At 35.0% G+C, this 20,698-nt stretch overlaps 1 protein-coding gene across 2 annotated transcripts in view; it reads left to right on the forward strand.

The window, feature by feature from the left end:
* The window catches only part of NDUFS4 (NADH:ubiquinone oxidoreductase subunit S4), a 98,285-nt gene that overhangs the window by 57,073 nt on the left and 20,514 nt on the right, over nt 1–20,698 (forward strand). For both annotated transcript variants that reach the window (XM_031444958.2, XM_010977778.3), the window contains exon 3: nt 11,248–11,420. In XM_031444958.2, the coding sequence (XP_031300818.1) occupies nt 11,248–11,420 (173 nt within the window). The remainder of the gene's footprint in view (nt 1–11,247; nt 11,421–20,698) is intronic.

Below are 20,698 nucleotides of genomic sequence, written 5' to 3' on the forward strand. Positions count from 1 at the left end.
ATAGTCATATTTGGACTTAAGTATTCAAAAATGAATTTGGGGAGCAGGGGGATGCTGAATGATACTGACATTCAGTCCATAGCAACCTTTTCGTTGGATATAGAATTCTAGATTGAAGGTTTTTGTTTTAGTACTTAAAGGATGTCACTCCATTTCCTTTTTTTTTTTATATTATAGTAAATATACATAATACAAAATTTATCATTTTAACCACTGCAAATGTACGATTCAGTGATACTAAGCAGATTCACAATGGTGTGCAACCATCACCACTATCCATTTCCAGGACTTTTTCATGACCTCAGACAGAATTTATCATGATGTTTTCAAGGTTCATCCATTTTGTAGCATGTGTCAGAATTTCTTTCCTTTTAAGGTTACATTGTGTGTATATGCCATGTTTTGTTTATCGATTAATCCTTTGACAGACATTGGGTTGTTTCCACCTTTGCCTGTTGTGAATAACGCTTCTATATACATGGATGTACAAACAGCTGTTGTAGTCCCTGCTTTTAATTCTTTTGGGTATATACCTGGAAGTGGAATTGTGGATTATATGGTGATTCTATGTTTAACATTTTGAAGAACTACAATACTGTTTTCCACAGTGGCTGTACCATTTTCACATTCCCACCAGTAACACAAGGGTTGCATCCTCACCAGCACTTACTTTCTGTGTTTTAGAGAACAGCCATCCTAATGGAACCAAGCAGAACACTGAAGGCTACCTCTGTCCTCCAGATACAAAGCTGAGCAGTTAATGATTGGGACAATATAGTCACAGACTCAATGTCTAATGCACATTCCTGAGTTGTTTTACAGATACTATAATGGCCACCAGAGGAAATTAAAAAAAGCTAACTCGTATGATGACCAAACTGTAGACGTGGCATAAGCTGCTTCACCTTGAGCAGTAATGAATCTATGGTTAGCACAGTTCCAAGAACTGGCCTCAAGAGAATGGGATTAACATTATTGCTCATAATAATCTGTATCTTTGTGGGCATCAAAATATTTGTATCTTGCTCTGCCTGTATATATAAGCAGACGGCTAAAATTGTCAGCAAAGAGATCCTGCAGACCCACGTTGACATCTTCCATTCTGAGAATATGGCATCCTGTTAGCATGAAGAAGTTACAGAAGGTGGACCTTCACCCCTAATCCCAAAGAAATGGATTGATGTTTGACAGTGGGGAATTGAAAGCAGCTCTTTTGCCCCTTACCTACTTGCCCATTTCTGTCCCCCTCTAACCTTAAAAGAACCTAATTATAGGAATGAGATCACTAAGCAATTGAAACTAACTCCTGACTTATGTTCTCCTGAATGTACACCATGCCTTGCCTAACCTGTTAATTCTTTTCCTAGATAAAAAGAAGTAAGAATGAGAACTAAACAGTTAAAGAATGATTAAATCTGAACCCCCAAAAGCCCCCTTAGTAATCCTGCAGGCAGATCACTCAAGCAAGGTAACATCTAAAGAGAGAGTCAGCCAGTTTGCACACAGTGGAGAATGATGCAGACCCAACCTTCTTCCTTGATGATTCACTAACACCCCCCACCTTTTTTCCTTTAAAAACTGTTGTGGCTGGGCAGAATTTTAGGAGTTGGTCTTGGGACATGAGTCCACCTTCTCCCCTAGATTGCCAGAACCTTTCCTTTCTATTGACACTTGTTTCTCGATTACTGGCTTTTGAGAAGTCGGCAAGCAGCCGAATCTGAATTTGGTAACACTAGTGGGTGTGAAATGTATCTCATTGTGGTTTTGATTTACATTTTCTTAATAACTAGTCATATTGAGCATTTTTTTCATGTGCTCATTAGCCATTTGTGTATCTTCTTTGGAGAAATGTCTCTTCAAGTACTTGCACATTTCTTATTTGGGTTTTTTACTGAGTTGAAGGAGTTCTTTGTATATTCTGGATATTAATCCTTTATCAGTTTTATATGTCCTTTGGTGCACAAAACAGGCATTTTATAGTTTTAAGCTTTTACATTTATGTCTTTGGTCCATTTTGAGCTTACTTTTATATGTGGTATAAGGTAAAGAATCCAGATCCAACTTTATTCTTTGGCGTTTGGAAATGCAGTTTTCCCAGCACCATTTGTTAGTGGTCTTGGCACTTTTTTTCCATTTTTTTTTAAACCACAATAAATCTGTCTACTATCTGTTACTAAACAGTTTTAACAATATTATTGTCTATATTCTGTTTGATATACATTACATCCCATGACTTAGTTTATATCTGAAAATTTGTACCTTGTATTCCCTTTCACCTATTTCATCCACCTCCATTCCTCCCTCTGATAACCACCAGTTTCTTATATCTATGAGTCTGTTTCTGTTTTGTTTTTTAGATTCTATATATAAGTGAAATCATATAATACATGTCTTTCTCTGTCTGGCTTATTTCACTTAGCATAATACCTTTTGGGTCCATCCATGTTGTTGCAAATGGCAAGATTTCATTTTTTTATGGCTGAGTATTATTCCTTTGTTTTTACATACACCACATCTTTATCCATTTATCTATCAGTGGACACAGGTTGTTTCTATATCTTAGTTATTGGAAATAATTCTGCAGTGAGCAAAGGGGTACATATAACTTTTCAGTTGTAATTATTTTCTTGTCTTTTCATATCATTCATTGTTAGTTTGTAGAAACACAACTGATTTTGTTGTATGATTTTTTAAAAAATCCTGCCACTTTGCTGAACTTATTCAGTTAGCTCCAACAGGTTTTGTGATTGTGTGTGGAATCCTAAATCTGTGAACAGAATTTCACTTCTTTCCGATTTGGATGCCTTTAATTTCTTTTCCTTGCCTAATTGCTCCTCTTCAGTGTTCTGCCTCACAAATGTTAGTTACTTAAGCAGCCCTGAACTCTAATCCCTACATTCTCTGCTTAGTGAGATTGCTGTGTTCTGCTTGGACTCCATCATAGTCTAGAATGTGCCTCAAGGGATAAAGCTGGGACAACTGTAGGACTGTATCATGAATTTTCCTTCTTTCAAGGATAACAGGATGATGCTGCCTTTTATCCAGTTGTCTAATACTTGAAAATTTTCCTTCAAATAACTTTCCCAATTTTATAGTTTTATATGGTAACAGTGGTAGTCTGATACCTGTTACTCCATCTTGGATCCCAATGAAAATCCATATGCTACATGTAACAATCTTTTACACTTAGGGCATTAATGAATCTTTACTTTTTAAAACCAGTCTTTAACAATTTACACAGTTATTGATGTTCTCATTTCTTTCTATGAAACATCCTTACCAACACCCTGACACGCAGCATACTATGCCTTAATTTAGATTTCATTTTAGTATACTACCAGACTTCAGCTGTCAGTAATGAGTAATATGTTTACCAAGATTCAGCTGTGCTTGTTTCCACACCTTTCTATGCCAGTTTTACTTGCCATTGTAATTATATAATTTAATTGGATACTATGGTCTGAATGCTGCTATATGGGGAACAGAGTTCTTTCTATGTCAGTTCTCTTGAATACTTTGAAAAGATAATAAAGGTGAATTTCTAGCACAATTTTTGTCAAATTAGGTGCAGGTGAAACAATTATAAAACATTGTGATGTAAAGGGAGATCTAGACAGATTTTGGACTCATGTTGTTTCAAAAATGTCTTTCTATTCTCACTTCACATGTAAAAAACCAAAACTATAAATTGTTAATTATGCATTTTCTTGGTAGTTTATGAAAGAAACAACACTTGGAATTCTAATCACTGGCCCTATATCAGAAGATTATCTTAAAAATACATGTACATTTTTTGAGTTATAATACAATGTTTAAACTGTGGCTGTGTCAGTGATTAAAGTGTGCCTGTGTATGTGTGCACGTGTATATTTGCTTACTTAATGGTCCTCTGTTTTCACTAATGTTTTCAGTTAACTGAACAACTATCAGCTCCTAAGTCAGAAGGGAAACTTCTGTTGCATAGCTTAACTTTTATTCTGTTGCTAAATTAATGAGGGATTGTCTTATATTTTTTTGTCTCCTTGTAATCTAGCTTGATTTTCACATAATGCCTCTTGAATATTGTTTTATTAAAGGAGAAGCATTCAGCTTTAGAGCCATTATTTTTCATTATTTCCAGCTTTCTCTCCAGATTTAACTAATTCATTTATTGCTTAAACCATCACTTGATTTTAGGATGTTTATTTACCTTCTGTTCCTTTGCCCTGATGTTTATTCAACAGTTATTTCATATTTAGTTCTCTACTGCTGTGGCTTTTGTTCTCATAATTCTTAATTTATGTTGTGTGTATGTCAGCCTTTTAATTTATTACCAGGGTATGAGGAGGACTATTTGATTAAGAAATAACAGATTGGATCTTTTCAAAATTTAGTATGCTATGTATGTTTCAAGTGCTTTGTGGCCTAATTTTTTCCCCTTTTATTTCAGCTTCTGGAAAAGTTGCTATGTGATATAATACAGCTACATGACTTAGTGATTTAAAAATCCAAAAATTTCTGGAGCAGTGCATTAAAAACAACAAAAAAGGGGGGGTATTCTAGGTATTAAAAATTGATCATTCTTAATACATTGTATCTTCTAAGTTAAACAAATTATTAACATAATAACTTCCAAATGCTTCAGTGAAGCATACTTTCACTGAGGCAGTATAGACTATTCATTTATTTATTAAGATTTTTTTTAAGTGACTTTTGGTTGTTTCAAAGCTGGTAGGAAACAAAGATTATTTCAAGTGATTGAAGTTGTCCAGTGAATTTTCTTGATTTGGGGAAAAGAAAGTTTATTTCTGTATCATTTTTTTTTAAAGAATTATAGATTGTGTCTTAAAGTAGCTGTTTAATAGACTTGATTTAGCTATGCCATATGTTAAATCATGTACTATAAAATATGACTATGTACAGAAAGAATCTGAAAATATTCACCATCCTTAACACCATTACAAGGAAGTTATACATCTGTATGATGTTTCAGAGTTATATTTTGAACAGTTAATTAGATTTTAGGTGAGTGTTACCTTTTGGTGCCTGTTTCTTCTGGTAGCAGCCCCTATAACATCATTCAGGTCAATTTTGAGGAAATTTTGTTAATCTTTAAAATGTGTTTAGAAATCAAAAATCAAACTCATTTTCTTCTTTATAGTTTTGTATGGAAGAATACACAATAAATAAATTCAATCCAATTAACATATACCTGTTTCTCTGCCTTGAGAGCATAAATGGAAATTGGCCCACATAGTGGGTGGCAATATAAGATTTCGCCTCCCTTTTGGAAAGCAATTTGACAGCATGTCAGGAATCATGGAAATTATTATAACCACTGAGCCAATTAATATTACCCTCAGTGACTAACCTTAAAGAATTAGGCTACTGAAATTTTCATTGCATTAATCTATGCTTTAAAAGAAATAATAAGACAACTTGATTTTTCATTAATGAGGAATTGGCTAAGAAATTGTGGCGTATCAACTTAATAGGTTATTAAGGAGGCCATTAAAACAAGAAATATGAATACTGGGTAACTACATGGAAAAAAATAAGTGATCTGATACTTGAAAATAATCAAGGCAAAATAACAGAAGTATATAAAGTAGATATGTATATAGATAATTATTGGTAGGTAATATACATAAGAAAAGCAGTTGCTGAGGTTTTAAACATATGGATGTATTTTTTAAAATTTCTCTTTAATATTGTTAAATGTTTTAACAGTATCTTTTTAAAATCATAAATATCCTGAAAGAATCGTCTTCTGTCTCCATCTTCAGTCAGAAAAAGTATTTTCTGATACTTTTGCACCTTTCAAACCAAGTGCAGTCTCTCTTTTATTTGACTCCCATGGCATTTTTAACATTTTACATCATAACCTGACTTAATCCTTCCAACCAGTGCTATGAGGTAGCTTTTGTTGTGCATTTTTTAAAGGAGGAAACTGACAAGAGTTTAAGCAACTTGTCAGTACTGCACAGGTAGCAAATGGTAGAGCTTGGGTTCCTCCAGATTGATCTGAATGATGATTCCTTGCTCTTAACCAATATTGTATTTTACAGTAATGATTATTTAGTTATCCTCCCTCCTATGGATGCACAGATTATAGACCTCCTAAATTCAGGAATAAAGTCTTATTTTTATATTCTCCTTAGTCCCTGGCGTAGATAACTTGGCATAGTTGGATCTTTCAATTTGAACTGAAACAAATAAAGGTAAATTGTACCTTATTCCTTTACTTTCATGAATGTCATAGACTTTTCAGGATGTAGTTGCATACTTAAATTTACTTAACGTATATCATGCTCACTGTTTTTGACAAAAGTTCTAAGTGGGGATTCTAACCAGTTTTGACTAAGCCCTTTGCTTTTAACCATTGCTCTACCCTGTCCTGCTCAGAAGGTTCTAGGAGTAATGAAAATAGTCTGAGATTGAGACACATTTCTAATTCTTAGTTTTTTACTTGTTCTATGATCACCACATCATTTGCCTGATCTCTTTCTGTCTTAACAATGTTTCACTTAAAACTAAACTTGGTTTCATGATAGCTTTGCCCGATAATGCAAGATAGAATAGATGTCATATTTCAACACTTGTTTCACTATCTGATTGGACTCCCAGATCAATGTGTTGCTTTAACAAACAAACAAAAATTAGTTCCACCAGCACACTTCTAATTTATTTTTACAGTTTTGATTGTACCTTTAATCACTATGGCCACTAACTTTTTAGAAGTGTTTAAAGTTCTTCTGTGCTAAGTAAATACATATGGTTATGCTATCTGCCAACTCTTTATTATTTTTCAAACTGTAAATTTTATTTTGTAAAATGTCCTTCATTATTTCTGAGATCATTTAATGAATTTCTTGTGTTAAATATCTGAGGGTACTTGAAAGCAAGTTTTTATTACAGATCTAATGTTATTTTCCTTTTAACATCTTTCATGGTTGAAGTACAATATAAACACAGTCATCAAATTTAGATCATTTTAGCCCTAAAATAGATTTTAACACATAATTAATTGGTAACTAATAGTCTGCAATAGAACATGTTTCTGTGAGCAGTATTTGTTAATGTTCCAGTATGTACTCTATTAAAACTTTTCAACATTGATCCATAACAACGTGCAGTTTAGTGAACTTACTACCAAAAAGCCTGGTGAGAGTTTTGGCTCTTCTGGGTATACTGAAAGACCTATCACAAATTCATCTTAAAGTGGTGAAAACCTTTTTCATTTATTTCTCTTTATGACAAGTATAAACTATTAAGCTTAAGTGGGTGGGGCAACCGGAAGTAATTACTAAGGCCAGTGGCATTTTTGTGGTTTAATAAAGGCAGAAGCTAATTATTCAGTTTTTATTTAAGTGAAATGGTGCCAAAAAGGAGGTTCCTGCAGAGCAGCTGCACTCCTTCAGTGTTACCCTAATTTACCAAAGACACAACTGTCACAAACAAAACTTTTAAACTTGATATATAGCCACAAAAGTAAGGAGGCTTTTGTTTGGAGTGCATGCAGAAGAACTCCTTTATACAAATCAACCGGCAGATGACGGACAATGATGAAAATTTGATTCTTTGAAGTCATAATAGTCATTGAAATGTGTGAAATTCTGGTATTGAAAAGAGAGCGGCCAGCAAGACTCTAAATCCTGGGTGGTTGCAAGTAGCTTGCTGGGAGGTTTTTCTGCATTTTGACACCAACTTCCCATTGCTTGTTCCCTGCTTCCTTTGTTTAAAAAAGAAAAAAGTTGAATTCACACACGATAAATGGGGACAGTTGATAACCGAATCATACAGTTTTTGTATGGAAAACTAATATTTTATAATGGAAGTTGGTATTTGAAAAATAAAGTTCATTTACATATACTGGCACATACTTTCTTAATGATTTTTTAAACTCCTCTTCCATTTAAGAAGACTTCTAAAATGGAAGGTCAGCTATCAGCTCTTCTAGAGTTTAAAATTGTGGAAGAGATAGTACCGAAAGAGTAGAACATTGAAATTAATGAATCGCTTCTTTTCAGTAGCAAATTTTTATTTGAATGCTCTTTAATCTATGAATCATGATTAGCTAATTAGTTGCTGTTTCCTAAAATAGTATATTGTATATAAGATTGTATTTCTGAAATTTTATTAAGATAGTGACATTGTTTAATAGAAATATACGTTTCATGCTTGACCCAACTGTTTAAAAATTAGAAGTTTTAAAATTCAGTAAGTCTGTGTATATTATCTATAGGATAACTTGTTTTATTAGAATTTATAGATAATGATTAACTGGTGAGTCTTGAGGTTCTACAGGTGCCAACTTGAAGGCTTCTCATATCCTATGTGATTTAACTTTTTTGTAATTATAGAACATTTATGACTTAATATTTATAAATTATCAATTTTACCAATCTGATGAGAAGTCTGTAAAAGACAGTATTGACATCTTCAGAACATTTCTTTTATAAATGGGTTTTTAAAAAAATTACACATGATCCATATTGCAATAGAGAAGTAGAAATCTAGAGAGACTATCATTAGTTTAATAAAGTTTAAGTAGTTTGCAGATGTTTATTTATTTATTTTCAAAAACTGAGTCGCAGGTAGGTCAGTGAGAACTTTGAGGGAAAGCAAAGCATTGAAGACACAAGATTTCCACATAGTGCCTTGTAGTTCTTTTCAAGTAATACATTGTTTTAATGGAATCTTGGAATGGGAGCTTTAGCCCATTGAAATGTCGCTTAAAGGACAGGTTCTTCTGTCACCAGCTGAAGCTGTGTGGGTGAAATGATAACAATAGAGTGTTGTGATGCATTTTAAAAGTGTGAGAAATCAGTTTGTCTAGACTGGGAGTGTGCCTACAGGGACTAGGAATGTTAGAGCTTCTGTGCCCTTTAGGTGTCAAGTATGTGAGAGATGCCAAGCCTTTTTATTCTGTCTTTGGCAGCAGTTCAACTCAGCTGCAGTACCTTACATGTCTTCTGCAGGCAAAGACAGGGATTCTATGTCAGAATAACTTGGGCTTCAAAATTCAGAAACTCATTTGTTCTAATGCCAGCTTTACTGGGGGAAGAGATCAATAAATAATTGCTATAATTTGAGGAAGCATGGAAGCACTGGTAGCTAGGAGCCTCGCAACATTTTGTAGCTACTTATGTTAAAGAGGTGTTCTATCCTAAAAAAATCATTCTGTCCCTTTCTACTTTGATAATACAAATCAAGAAATACTCTTCATTTTATTAAAGCTTTATTGGTTTTTTAATTACTTTGATGTATATGTATATACAATATAGACATTTATTAAGAAAAACTAAGTGTTTCCTGATCTCAGCTTTCTGAGGTAACTGGTATTAAGAGTTTAATCTGTTTCCTTTTCTGTAAGTCTTAATTTAAAGAATAGCTAAGTTACAGCTCCAGTTTTTATGATCTCAGCTAGAATAGAGTTGCTACAGAACTTGGAAAGGATGTCTTGCCCCATAATTTTGTAACACATGTATATTGTTTGTTTATACCTTGCTTCAACTATAGCTGAAGAAATATGACATATCAATGTGAAGATACATGATATTAAATAATAAGTTAATATGACAGATTACAGATACTGTAGTGAATTCAAAGTGGGGGAGGGATAAGCATTAAGGACTTCCCAGATCAAGCTTTTGCTTTAGAAAGTCATTAAATGTAATAATACCTGAAATTACTTTTCTTTGAAGTTGAACTTGACAATTAGAAATTAGTAATTAAAACTAATATTCATGCCTTTAAAAATTATATACCGATTGTATTCATTTTTATTTTATCCTATATGCAAAGAAATGTTTTTTAATGTAGACATGTACTTAGAAGTACATGTAAACATTTATATGGATCATTTTAATAGTTTCTCCAAATAGACAAGCTGTGACAAAGTAACCACACCTAATTCTTCATACAGGTAGAGAGGTATTGTGTTAAGAAGGGGATTGGTTGCCAGCTAAAATAACTTTAAAGAATTGTTTTTTTTAATCTGTGGGTAGAAGGACTAGTCAAGTCAGAAGTATACTTAGTTTTTTTCCAGTACATATTGCAGCACTAAGTACTTATACTTATTCTTTGGTCCACAGCATTGATTAGATTCTACAAATAAACATTAGCCTTCATTAGAGGACATAACACAACGAAATTAAAATTGACAAAATGGGCTAAGTTTTCTTGTTTTCATAATTTCATTTAATCAGTTCCATGTTAAACCTGCTGTTTTTAACCAGTTATTTAAAATTTACCTTAGTAAGTGAACTGTGATTTTAAAATGCTTCATTTATAAGAATGGTATAGTTGACCCTTATATGATCTGACTTGAAGTAGTTTACCATTGCTAAATGGAGACTTAAACTCTGACTTACATTATTATTGTTTACCCTGACTGCCACTATAATTTGATAAATATATCTTATATGGGGCATCAAATTGTACGCATTCATCAGTTGAGCATTTGTTACTGGATAGAATTATAGAAAGAGTGTCAAGAAAGTTACCATTGTTTTCATCTCACATTTCTGCAAAAATTGTGCAGATTTTTTGGTTTACCTTTGCAGATTAGATTTGATGTATCGTTTTCTCTTCAGTATATTTCACCAAAGGGAGCTAAATAAAAATGCTAATTAAAGTTGTTAATTGATTCTAATTGTTTACAAAAGGGTTCAGGCCTTCTTTTGAAGGGAATGCTTTGTTGTAAGAGTTTGACACAGAAATTGCTGGTAATAGATTTTTTTTCTATTTAAAAGTTAGTCACTTGTTATATTCCTTTACTTTTAATATCTCTTTATATTCTTTCTCTGCTGACCAATTACACCTGCTCATGAAATAAGAGTCTACTGCATACATGTGTTTTACTGACAGACTCTTTAAAAATTACCAGTGCTTTGTTGGACCAAAGGGGCATAAATTTTTTTTTATCAACTGTTTCCCACTGTACCCTACCACTCCCCCAATATAGCTTTCCAGGTATCAAAATAGCAGTTTATATGGTAAAATAACAAAGTAGTGAAATAAGCCAGAAAGCATAAAAAAATTTATAAATAATCCAAATCGAATTGCAAGATATAGAAAGCAATAAAAGTACATTAAAGTGTATGTGGGCTTTTAGAAACACATTTGTTTTGAATATTTGTATGTTCATGTATAACTGAAAAATTGTGCTCTACACTGGAATTTTACACAACATTGTAAAATGACTATAACTCAATAAAAAAATTAAAAAAAAAAAGAGAAACACATTTGCTTGTTTTTCCATAGGATATTACTACTTTAACTGGCGTTCCAGAAGAGCATATCAAGACTAGAAAAGTCAGGATCTTTGTTCCTGCTCGCAATAACATGCAGTCTGGAGTAAACAACACGAAGAAATGGAAGATGGAGTTTGATACCAGAGAGAGATGGGAAAATCCTTTGATGGGTTGGGCATCAACGTGAGTACATTGGTTTAATTTGAGTATTATTTTCAACTCTCTTTTTCTATGTAGCTTTTCCTTTTAAATATGCTGATTTTCAAACTCTTTCATATACAGTACGCTTTATGACAATACTTTTTGAGACCATTTGTGTAGATACCACTATGTTCAATGATATAGACCTCCATAGTATATTATTTATATAATAGACCTCCATAGTATATTATTTATATATAATCGTGGCCCAGAAGAGTAAACTGTAAGAACAGGCTCTTTCAGAGTACTATTTATTAGATAAAAATGGCTGACACTGTGATCACTCTTAGCATGGTCCCCAAGCTATATATTATTAGTTTAAGATACATCTTATGAATAGTGTTAATAATTTAGTGACACTTTTACTTATTTCTTTAACATTTTTTTATTGAGTAATAGTCATTTTACAATGTGTCAAATTCCAGTGTAGAGCACAATTTTTCAGTTATACATGAACATACATATATTCATTGTCACATTTTTTTTTTTGCTGTGAGCTACCACAAGATCTTGTATATATTTCCCTGTGCTATACAGTATAATCTTGTTTATCTGTTCTACATTTTAAAATCCCAGTCTGTCCCTTCCTACCCCCCACCCCCTTGGCAACCACAAGTTTCTATTCTATGTCTATGAGTCTGTTTCTGTTTTGTATTTATGTTTTTTTCTTAGATTCCATATATGAATGATCTCATATGGTATTTTTCTTTCTCTTTCTGGCTTACTTCACTTAGAATGACATTCTCCAGGAGCATCCATGTTGCTGCAAATGGCGTTATCTTGTCAGTTTTTATGGCTGAGTAGTATTCCATTGTATAAATATACCACCTAGTCTTTATCCAGTCAGCTGTTGATGGACATTTAGGCTGTTTCCATGTCTTGGCTATTGTAAATAGTGCTGCTATGAACATTGGGGTGCAGATGTCATTCTGAAGTAGGGTTCCTTCTGGATATATGCCCAGGAATGAGATTCCTGGGTCCTATGGTAAGTCTATTCCTAGTCTTTTCAGGAATCTCCATATTGTTTTCCACAGTGGCTTTCCTTGCTTCCCTCTCCCACTCTTAATTATTTAGATGTCTTCTTTTACAATTTTGTGTTTATTCTATTTGGAATTCATGGTAGTTATCACCTTTCCAGTTATGAGTTCCTCATTTTTGTAGCATCCTGCTTCTTTTCTATTTAGAGTAGACCTTTCAATACTTCTTTCAGCATGGGTTTAGTGTTGCTAAACTCTTAGTTTTTGCTTGTCTGTGAAGTTCCTTATCTCTTCTTCTATTCTAAAGGATAGCCTTGCTGGATAGAGTATCCTAGGCTACATCTTTTTTTCATTCAGGACTTTGAATATATCTTGCCACTCCCTTCTGGCCTGTAGTGTTCCTTTAGAGAAATCAGCTGAGAGCCTTATGGGGGTTCCCTTGTAACTCACTCTGTTTTTCTCTTGCTGCCTTTAGCATCATTTCTTTATCCTTGACTCTGGCCATCTTGATTATGATGTGTCTTGGTGTGGGTCTGTTTGGGTTCTTCCTGTTTGGGACCCTCTGAGCCTCCTGTACTTGGATCTCTGATTCCTTCTTTAGGTTTGGGAAGTTTTCAGTCACGATTTCTGCAAATACCTTTTCAATCCCTTTGTTCTTTCTTCCCTTTCTGGAAACCCTATTATGTTGGCATGCTTTATTTTATCCCATTGGTCCCTTATATTGTTTTCATTGTTTTTTATTTGTTTTTCTCTCAGCTGTTCTGATTGGGTACTTTCTGTTGTCCTGTCTTCTAGGTCACTTATTCGTTCCTCTGCATTATCTAGCCTGCTTTGTACAGCCTTTAGGTCAGCTCTCATCTCAGCAAATGAGTATACTAATTCTACTTGGTCCTTCTTTATAGCTTCTATTTCATTTTTGACATATTTTATATCTGTAAACACTATTTCTTTTAGTTCCTTCAGTACTTTGATCAGTCCTTTTTTGAAATCTTGATCTAGCAGGCCATCAGTGTCTATTTCCTTGATTGTGCTTTCAGGGGATTTCTCTTGATCTTTTAATTGGGAGTGGTTCCTCTGCTTCTTCATATTGCTCATATCTCTCTGGCACTGTGGCTTAAGGAGTATCAGTTATCTATTGTGGTCCTTAAGGAGTTTATTTATCTATCTAAAGCCTATACAGGAATAAAACTGGTGGGCGGGTGGGTCACTCCCCCCCCCAATGCCGCAGTCAGATGCTGTGCTCGGGCAAGGCAGGTGGTCGGATCACGCCCCCTCCCAGCACTATGGTCTGGTGCTGCATTCCTGCCAGGAAAGCGGGTTTCCGCCCACCCTCTCCCAGCGCCAGTAGCTCCGCTGCTCTGTGCAGCTGCCTCTCCACCTTGGGTCAGCGCTCCATAGACAGGCTCGGGGTAAACCGTGGAACGGCCCCACCCCTGCTCCGTGCCAAATCTCAGCACCTTGTTTGTCTTGGTGGCGCAAGTTCTCTGAGGGGCTAGGGCAGAAAGATGCTATCTGCCTTGGGCTGTAAACAAGTCTCAGTCCTGCCCAGGAGGTTGCGGAGCCCCTGGGTGCAGATTCAGGTCTCGGCCCTGCCCCTTCCTGGGCACTGTGCACAGGAGGATATGGCGGCTGTGGCTGCGCCCCGCCTCTCTTGCAAGAAGCGCCAATAATGGCCGCAAGGGTCTGAGGAGACAAAGGCTACCACCCTCCTCCTCCCCCCAGGGCACACCAGCCGTGTTGCTTTGCTTTTTTCGCAATTTATGGGGGACTGAGGTTGTTCTGCTCCATATCCCCTCCCAGCCACCGCACACAGCACCCTGCATTCCCCTAAGGCTGCCTCAGTGCAGCTGCCCCAGTCCTCCGCCCAGCTCAGGCGACCTGTCCTGGCCCCAGCTGCTGGCTCGTGTCTCGGGCTGGGTGTCACAGGGACCCTCTGTGCCCGTTTAACTTAGTTCTGTCGGTCATGGGGTGCTCGGGGCAGATCTGAGCCTTGGAGGCTCCCCCTCCGTCCCGCTGGCCTCTCCATTGGAGAGGGGAGACCCAGTGAACAAGCACTGTCCCTCCTTTGCCGCTCCCTCCCCGCGGGATCAGTCCCGCACTGTTTTGCTTTTTCTTCTTTCTTTTTTCCTACCAGATTTTTGGCATGTCTTTCGAAGAGGGCGATATTCTTTCGGAGTTCGGCAGGTGCTCTGGTTGGCTTAGTGGGTCCATAGATGTGAGTTTTGGTGTATTTGTGAGAGAGGGTGAGCTACAAGCGTCCTTCTACTCTGCCATCTTGCTTCTCAAGCCTTATTTATTTTTAAAATAAAATTTCTTTATAAAGTAAGTTTTTATTTATAAGAGGAGGAGATGAGTTTAGAAATTGGCTACTTTGAGGTAAACTTGTAAGTTCCTGACATCTAGTGATTAATAAATTTACAGGTATTGGAATAAAGTAGTCATAAACTCTGTGGCACTAATGAAGTTACTGGCCTAATCCTTATGGTGGAATAGGCCCAAATGTTAAAAAGCAGGGCTGCCGCCTCATTGAATGAAAAGAGCCACTACTTGAGAAAATCGCTAGATTTCAAGAAAATTGTCTTTCTTACTGAGACTCCTGGGACATTATATGAGTTCAGTCTCCAGTTGAAAGTAGTAACCTATTTAAATTATGTCTCATTTTAGAGAAGTATGAAACTTAACGTCTTTTTTTTTGGTAGTGTACCTGGGACAATTTGTGTTAAAAATATCTCCCATGTTGCATTTTAAATAGAATTCTATTTTGTTTGGCAAAATGATTTATAGACATAGTTTTTTAGGTGTTGGTATCTTTCAGTTTTATGTTTCATGTAATATATGGAGTGTTATAAGTCACATACTTAGGTTAAAGAAATTTATAAGGAGTAACTGTCTATAGAGTGGATAATAAAACAGGAGCCTACCATGTGCTGCCTACAGGAGACCCATTTTAGGGTGAAGGACTCACATAGATTGAAAGTGAGAGGATGGAAAAGGTATTTCATGAATGAAGGTATTTCGTGAATGAAAATGACAAGAAAGCAAGGGTAGCAATATTCATATCAGACAAAATAGACTTTAAAACAAAGGTCATAAAGAAAGATAAAGAAGGATACTATATAATGATTAAAGAAGCAATACAAGGTGAGGATATTACACATGTTGACATATATGCACCTAATAAAGGAGCACCTAAATATGTAAAACAAATACTAACAGACATAAAGGGAGAAATTGATGGAAGCACAATAAAAGTAGGAGACTTTAACACCCCACTAACATCACTGGACAGATCTTCCAGATAAAATCAGTAAGGCAACAGAGAAACTAAATGACACAATAGAACAGTTGGACTTAGTTTGTATTTTTAGGACTTCACATTCCAAAAAAAAAAAAACCCCCAAAACAAAACAAGGTAGAATAAACATTCTTTTCAACTGCACGTGGAACATTGTCTAGGATAGACCTCATACTCAGACACAAAAGAAGCCTCAGCAATTTAAGAGGACAGAAATTATTTCAAGCATCTTTTCTGACCACAATGGCATGAAACTAGAAATCAACCACAGAAAGAAAAATGAGGAAGAAAAACAAACAAACAAAAAACAACTGCATGGAGACTAAACAAAATGCAACTAAAAAACCAATGGGTCTGATGAAATCAAAGAATAAATTTAAAAATACCTTGAGACAAATCACAGTGAAAGCACAAGCACACAAAATCTATGGGATGCAGTAAAAACAGTCCTAAGAGGGAAGTCCGTAGTGATGCAGGCGCTTCTCAAAAAATAAGAACAATCTCAAATAAACAACCTAACCAGCCACCTGAAAGAATTAGAAAAAGAACAAACAAAACCTAAAGTCACCAGAAGGAAAGAAATAATAAAGATCAGGGAGGAAATAAAATAGAGATTTAAAAAACAATAGAGAAAACCAGTCAAACCAAGAGCTGGTTTTTTGAAAGAGTAAACAATATCCACAAACCTCTGGCCAGGTCAACAAGAAAAAAGAAAGGACACAAATAAAATAAGAAAAGAAAATGGAGAAATTACAACCAGCGCCACAGAAATACAAAAAACTGTTAGAGAATATACTATGAACAACTATATGACATCAAATTGAACAACCTAGAAGAAATGGACAAGTTGCTAGAAATATACAGTCCACCAAAACTGAATCAAGAAGAAATAGATCACTTGAACAGATGGATCACTAGAAATGAAATAGAATCAGCAAAACAAACAAACAAATAACCCTCCCTTCAAACAAATGTCCAGGACCATCTGGGCTTCAGTGGGGAATTCTACCAAACATACAAAGAAGAAATCATACCGATCCTTCTCAAATTTCCAAAAGATTGAAGAAGAGCGAATACTTCCAAACTCACATAAAGCCACCACCACCCTGATATTAAAACTAGAAAAATACGCTACCAAAAAAGAAAACTATAACCCAATATCATTGATGAACATAGATGCTAAACTCCTCAGCAAAATATTAGCAAACAGAATCCAACAACACATAAAAAAGAGCATACTCTATGACCAAGTTAGATTCATCCCAGCACACCAGGATGGTTTTATGTACATAAACCAATCAATGGGATACACCACATCCACCCAAAAAAAGGACAAAAATCACACAGTCATTTCAAAAGATGCAGAAAAAGCATTTGATAAAATTCAACACCCATTTATGATAAACACTCTTACCAAAGTGGGTATAGAGGGAACATCTCAACTTAATAAAAGCTATTTATGACAAACCCACAGCCAACATAATTTTCAATGGTGAAAAGTTGAAAGCCTTCCCACTAAAATCTGGAACAAGACAAGACTGCCCACTCTTACCACTTCTATTCAACATAGTCTTGAAAGTCCTAGACATAGCAATCAGACAAGAAAAAGAAATAAAAGGGATCCATATTGGAAGAGGAGAGGTAAAAATGTCACTATATGTGGATGACGTGATTTTATATATAGATACTATATATAGAAAACCCTAAGAATTACCAGAGCTGGTAAAAGAATTAGGCAAGGTGGCAGGATACAACATTAATGCACAGAAATCAGTTGCATTTCTTTACATTAATAATGAAATATCAGAAAAGGAAAGTAAAGAAACAATCCCTTTTAAAATTGCATCCAAAACAATAAAATACTTAGGAATAAATCTGACGAAGGAAGTGAAAGACTTATATATAGAGAACTACAAAACATTGATTAAAGAAATTAAAGATGATTTAAAGAAATGGAAAGACATCCCATGCTCTTGAATTGAAAGAATTAATATTGTTAAAATGGCCACACTACCCAAAGCAGTCTACGGATTTAATGTGATCCCTATCAAATTACCTAGGACATTTTTCACAGAACTAGAACAAATAATCTTAAAATCTATATGGAACCAAAAAAGAGCCAGAATTTCCAAAGCAATCCTGAGGAAAAAGAACAGAGCTGGATGTACATTTATATGATGGAATACTACTCCGCCATAAAAAAGAATAAAATAATGCCATTTGCAGCAATGTTGATGGAGCTGAAGATCATCATTCTAGGTGAAGTAAGCCTGATGGAGAAAGAAAAATACCATATGATATAACTCATATGTGGAATCTTAAAAAAAAAAAAAAAAGACACAAATGAACTTATTTACACAACAGAAGCAGACTCACAGAGATAGAAAACAAACTTATGGTTACAGGGGAGGGGAGTAAGGGGGTGAGGAAGGATAAATTGGGAGATCAAGATTTGCAGATACTAACTACTGTATATAAAATAAACAGGTTTCTACTGTATAGTACAGGGAGTGATATTCAATATCTTGTAGTAACCTATAATGAAAGAGTATGAAAAGCAGTATATGTATATGTATGACTGAAATGCTGTGCACCAGAAATATGCTGACACAGCATTTTAAACTGACTATACCTCCATTTTTAAAAATAAAACAATTTAATTTAAAGAAAGGAGCAACTGTCTATACCTAATGGTTGAAATGTTATGATTACTCTTTTTTTAAGTCACATGAGATTTTAATATGTTTATCTATATACAAGATTCATCCTACGCACTGTTTATTAACTGCATTTGGGTAGTTTTCAGTTGGAGTTATTATGCATAATTCTAAAATGAAAATTCTTACACATATATTTTGGTGAATGTATGACTTCTTACTAATATGCTGATTGGCCCCTGAAACATTAGTTATCAGTTAATGATCAAACCAGTTTGTATTTAGAAGTATTAATAATCTATTAACTCCCTATCTCTTATGCTTATCTAGTTAATCCCAGTGGTATTGTGACGAATTTTGTTCTAGCAGACAGTTAAATTACTGATAGAAAACCTTGAATTTATGGAGGATATATTTTATGCTTTATTGGAGTAGGTCTGTTGCAGTTTTACTCCTCCTAGTTCTGAAACATAATGTTGAAAAATAAAAAGCATGACCTTCCTGAGGTTTGGATGGAAAGCTCAAGGTGTTTACTAAGTCCTTCTAACTCTGTGGAACTCCAAACTCAGTCTCCTGTGTAGCAAGCAGGTGGAATCTCTGCTCGGTTCTCTTAGCCTTCTCAGCTATTGTTTTAGAGCCTTGTAGATTCTTGTGTAGTTCAAAAGTTCTCTGCTCCGTGAATTCCTCCTTTTCACATTTTTTTGCCCCTAAATTTCCAGCTTCTCTGGGAATCCTAAAGTCCTTCTTCAAACTTCTTGTGCTGATAAGACTACGGCTTTCTGCTTGAGTTCTTGATGCTCCTAGCTGTCTAAACTGGAGAGTACCTTTAGAGGAAAAGCTGTGTAAACTTGGATCTAATCCACTATGGTTCCCTTTCTTTCAAAGATTTTACGGGGGACAGTGAGTTTGGAAGTTGAACTTTAGGAAGATTAATCTGGCATATCGGGATCTTATGGGCATCCCAGAATAGTAACCATTTTGTATGACCAGAACTTTAGCAGCAACAATTTGTGGATCTTCACTTCAGTGAGAGCTGTTTCCCAAGTATTCTCTGCTGGGTATATGTCTTATTTTACACTATCCAAATTACTTCCTGAGCCTTTTTTCCTATATTTTTTACTTCCACATCTCTTACGATGCTTCACAGAATGCTATACTTACCTTAAATATTCATAGTAAACATTTGTAGCAAACAGTGTTCTACCTTTTTAAAAACATATTAATAAAAGTGACATTTCTGAACTTATGGTTATTTTGTAGAGTCTATGTAGATTTGTAAATATTACCACTATCCTAGTTTGAAGAACACAGTTGTCAGATCTTAGAGCTTCATTTTTTAACTGGCCAAATGCTGAAAAGAGTATTGTCAACATGATATATTCTGAAGAGTATTCTCCATAATGATGAACGTTCATTAAGAAGAATGAGTGTTGTCGCCATCTATTTGGGGTGGGGGGCAGTAATGATAGTAGTAATAATTGCACTCTCATCAGCAATTTTCTTGATATTGAATTTTTTAAATTGAGGTATAGTACAGTATTAGTTTCAGGTGTACAACATAGTTACTCAAAAATTGTATACATTATACTCCATTTATAGTTATTATAAAATATTGGCTACATTCCCTGAACTATACAATATATCCTTATAGCTTATTTATTTTGTACATAGTAGTTTGTACCTCTTAATCCTCTACCCGTATCTTGTACCCTCCCCCTTTCTCTCCCTCCACTGGTAGCCACTAGTTTGTTATCTATGTGTCTGTTTTGTTATATTTATTTATTTGTTTTATTTTTTAGATTCCACATATAAGTGATAACATACAGTATTTGTCTTCCTCTGTCTAATTTATTTCATTAAGCATAATACCCTTTGGATCCATCCAAGTTGTTGCAAATGGCAACATTTCATTCTTTTTTTTACAGCTGAGTAGTATTCCATTGTATATTTATACCACATCTTTATCCATTCATTTGTTGATGGACACTTAGGTTGGTTCCATATCTTGGTTATTGTAGATAGTGCTTCTGTGAACACTGAGGTATATGTATCTTTTCACATTAGTGTTTTCATTTTTTTCTGGATATATGCCTAGGAGTGGACTTGCTAGGTCATATTGCTAATTCTGTTTTTAGGTTTTTTTGAGGAACCTTCATACTGTTTTCCATGGTGGCTGCACTAGTTTACAGTCCCACCATCAGTGCACAAAGATTTGTTCCTTTTTCTCCACATCCCCGCTAACATTTATTTGTGGTCTTTTTGATGATAGCCATTCTCATAGGTGTGAGGTGATAGCTCAACACCATTCACTGTGGTTCTGATTTGCATCTC

Source organism: Camelus dromedarius, chromosome 3 (genome assembly GCF_036321535.1).
Source record: "Camelus dromedarius isolate mCamDro1 chromosome 3, mCamDro1.pat, whole genome shotgun sequence".
NCBI lineage: Eukaryota > Metazoa > Chordata > Mammalia > Artiodactyla > Camelidae > Camelus > Camelus dromedarius.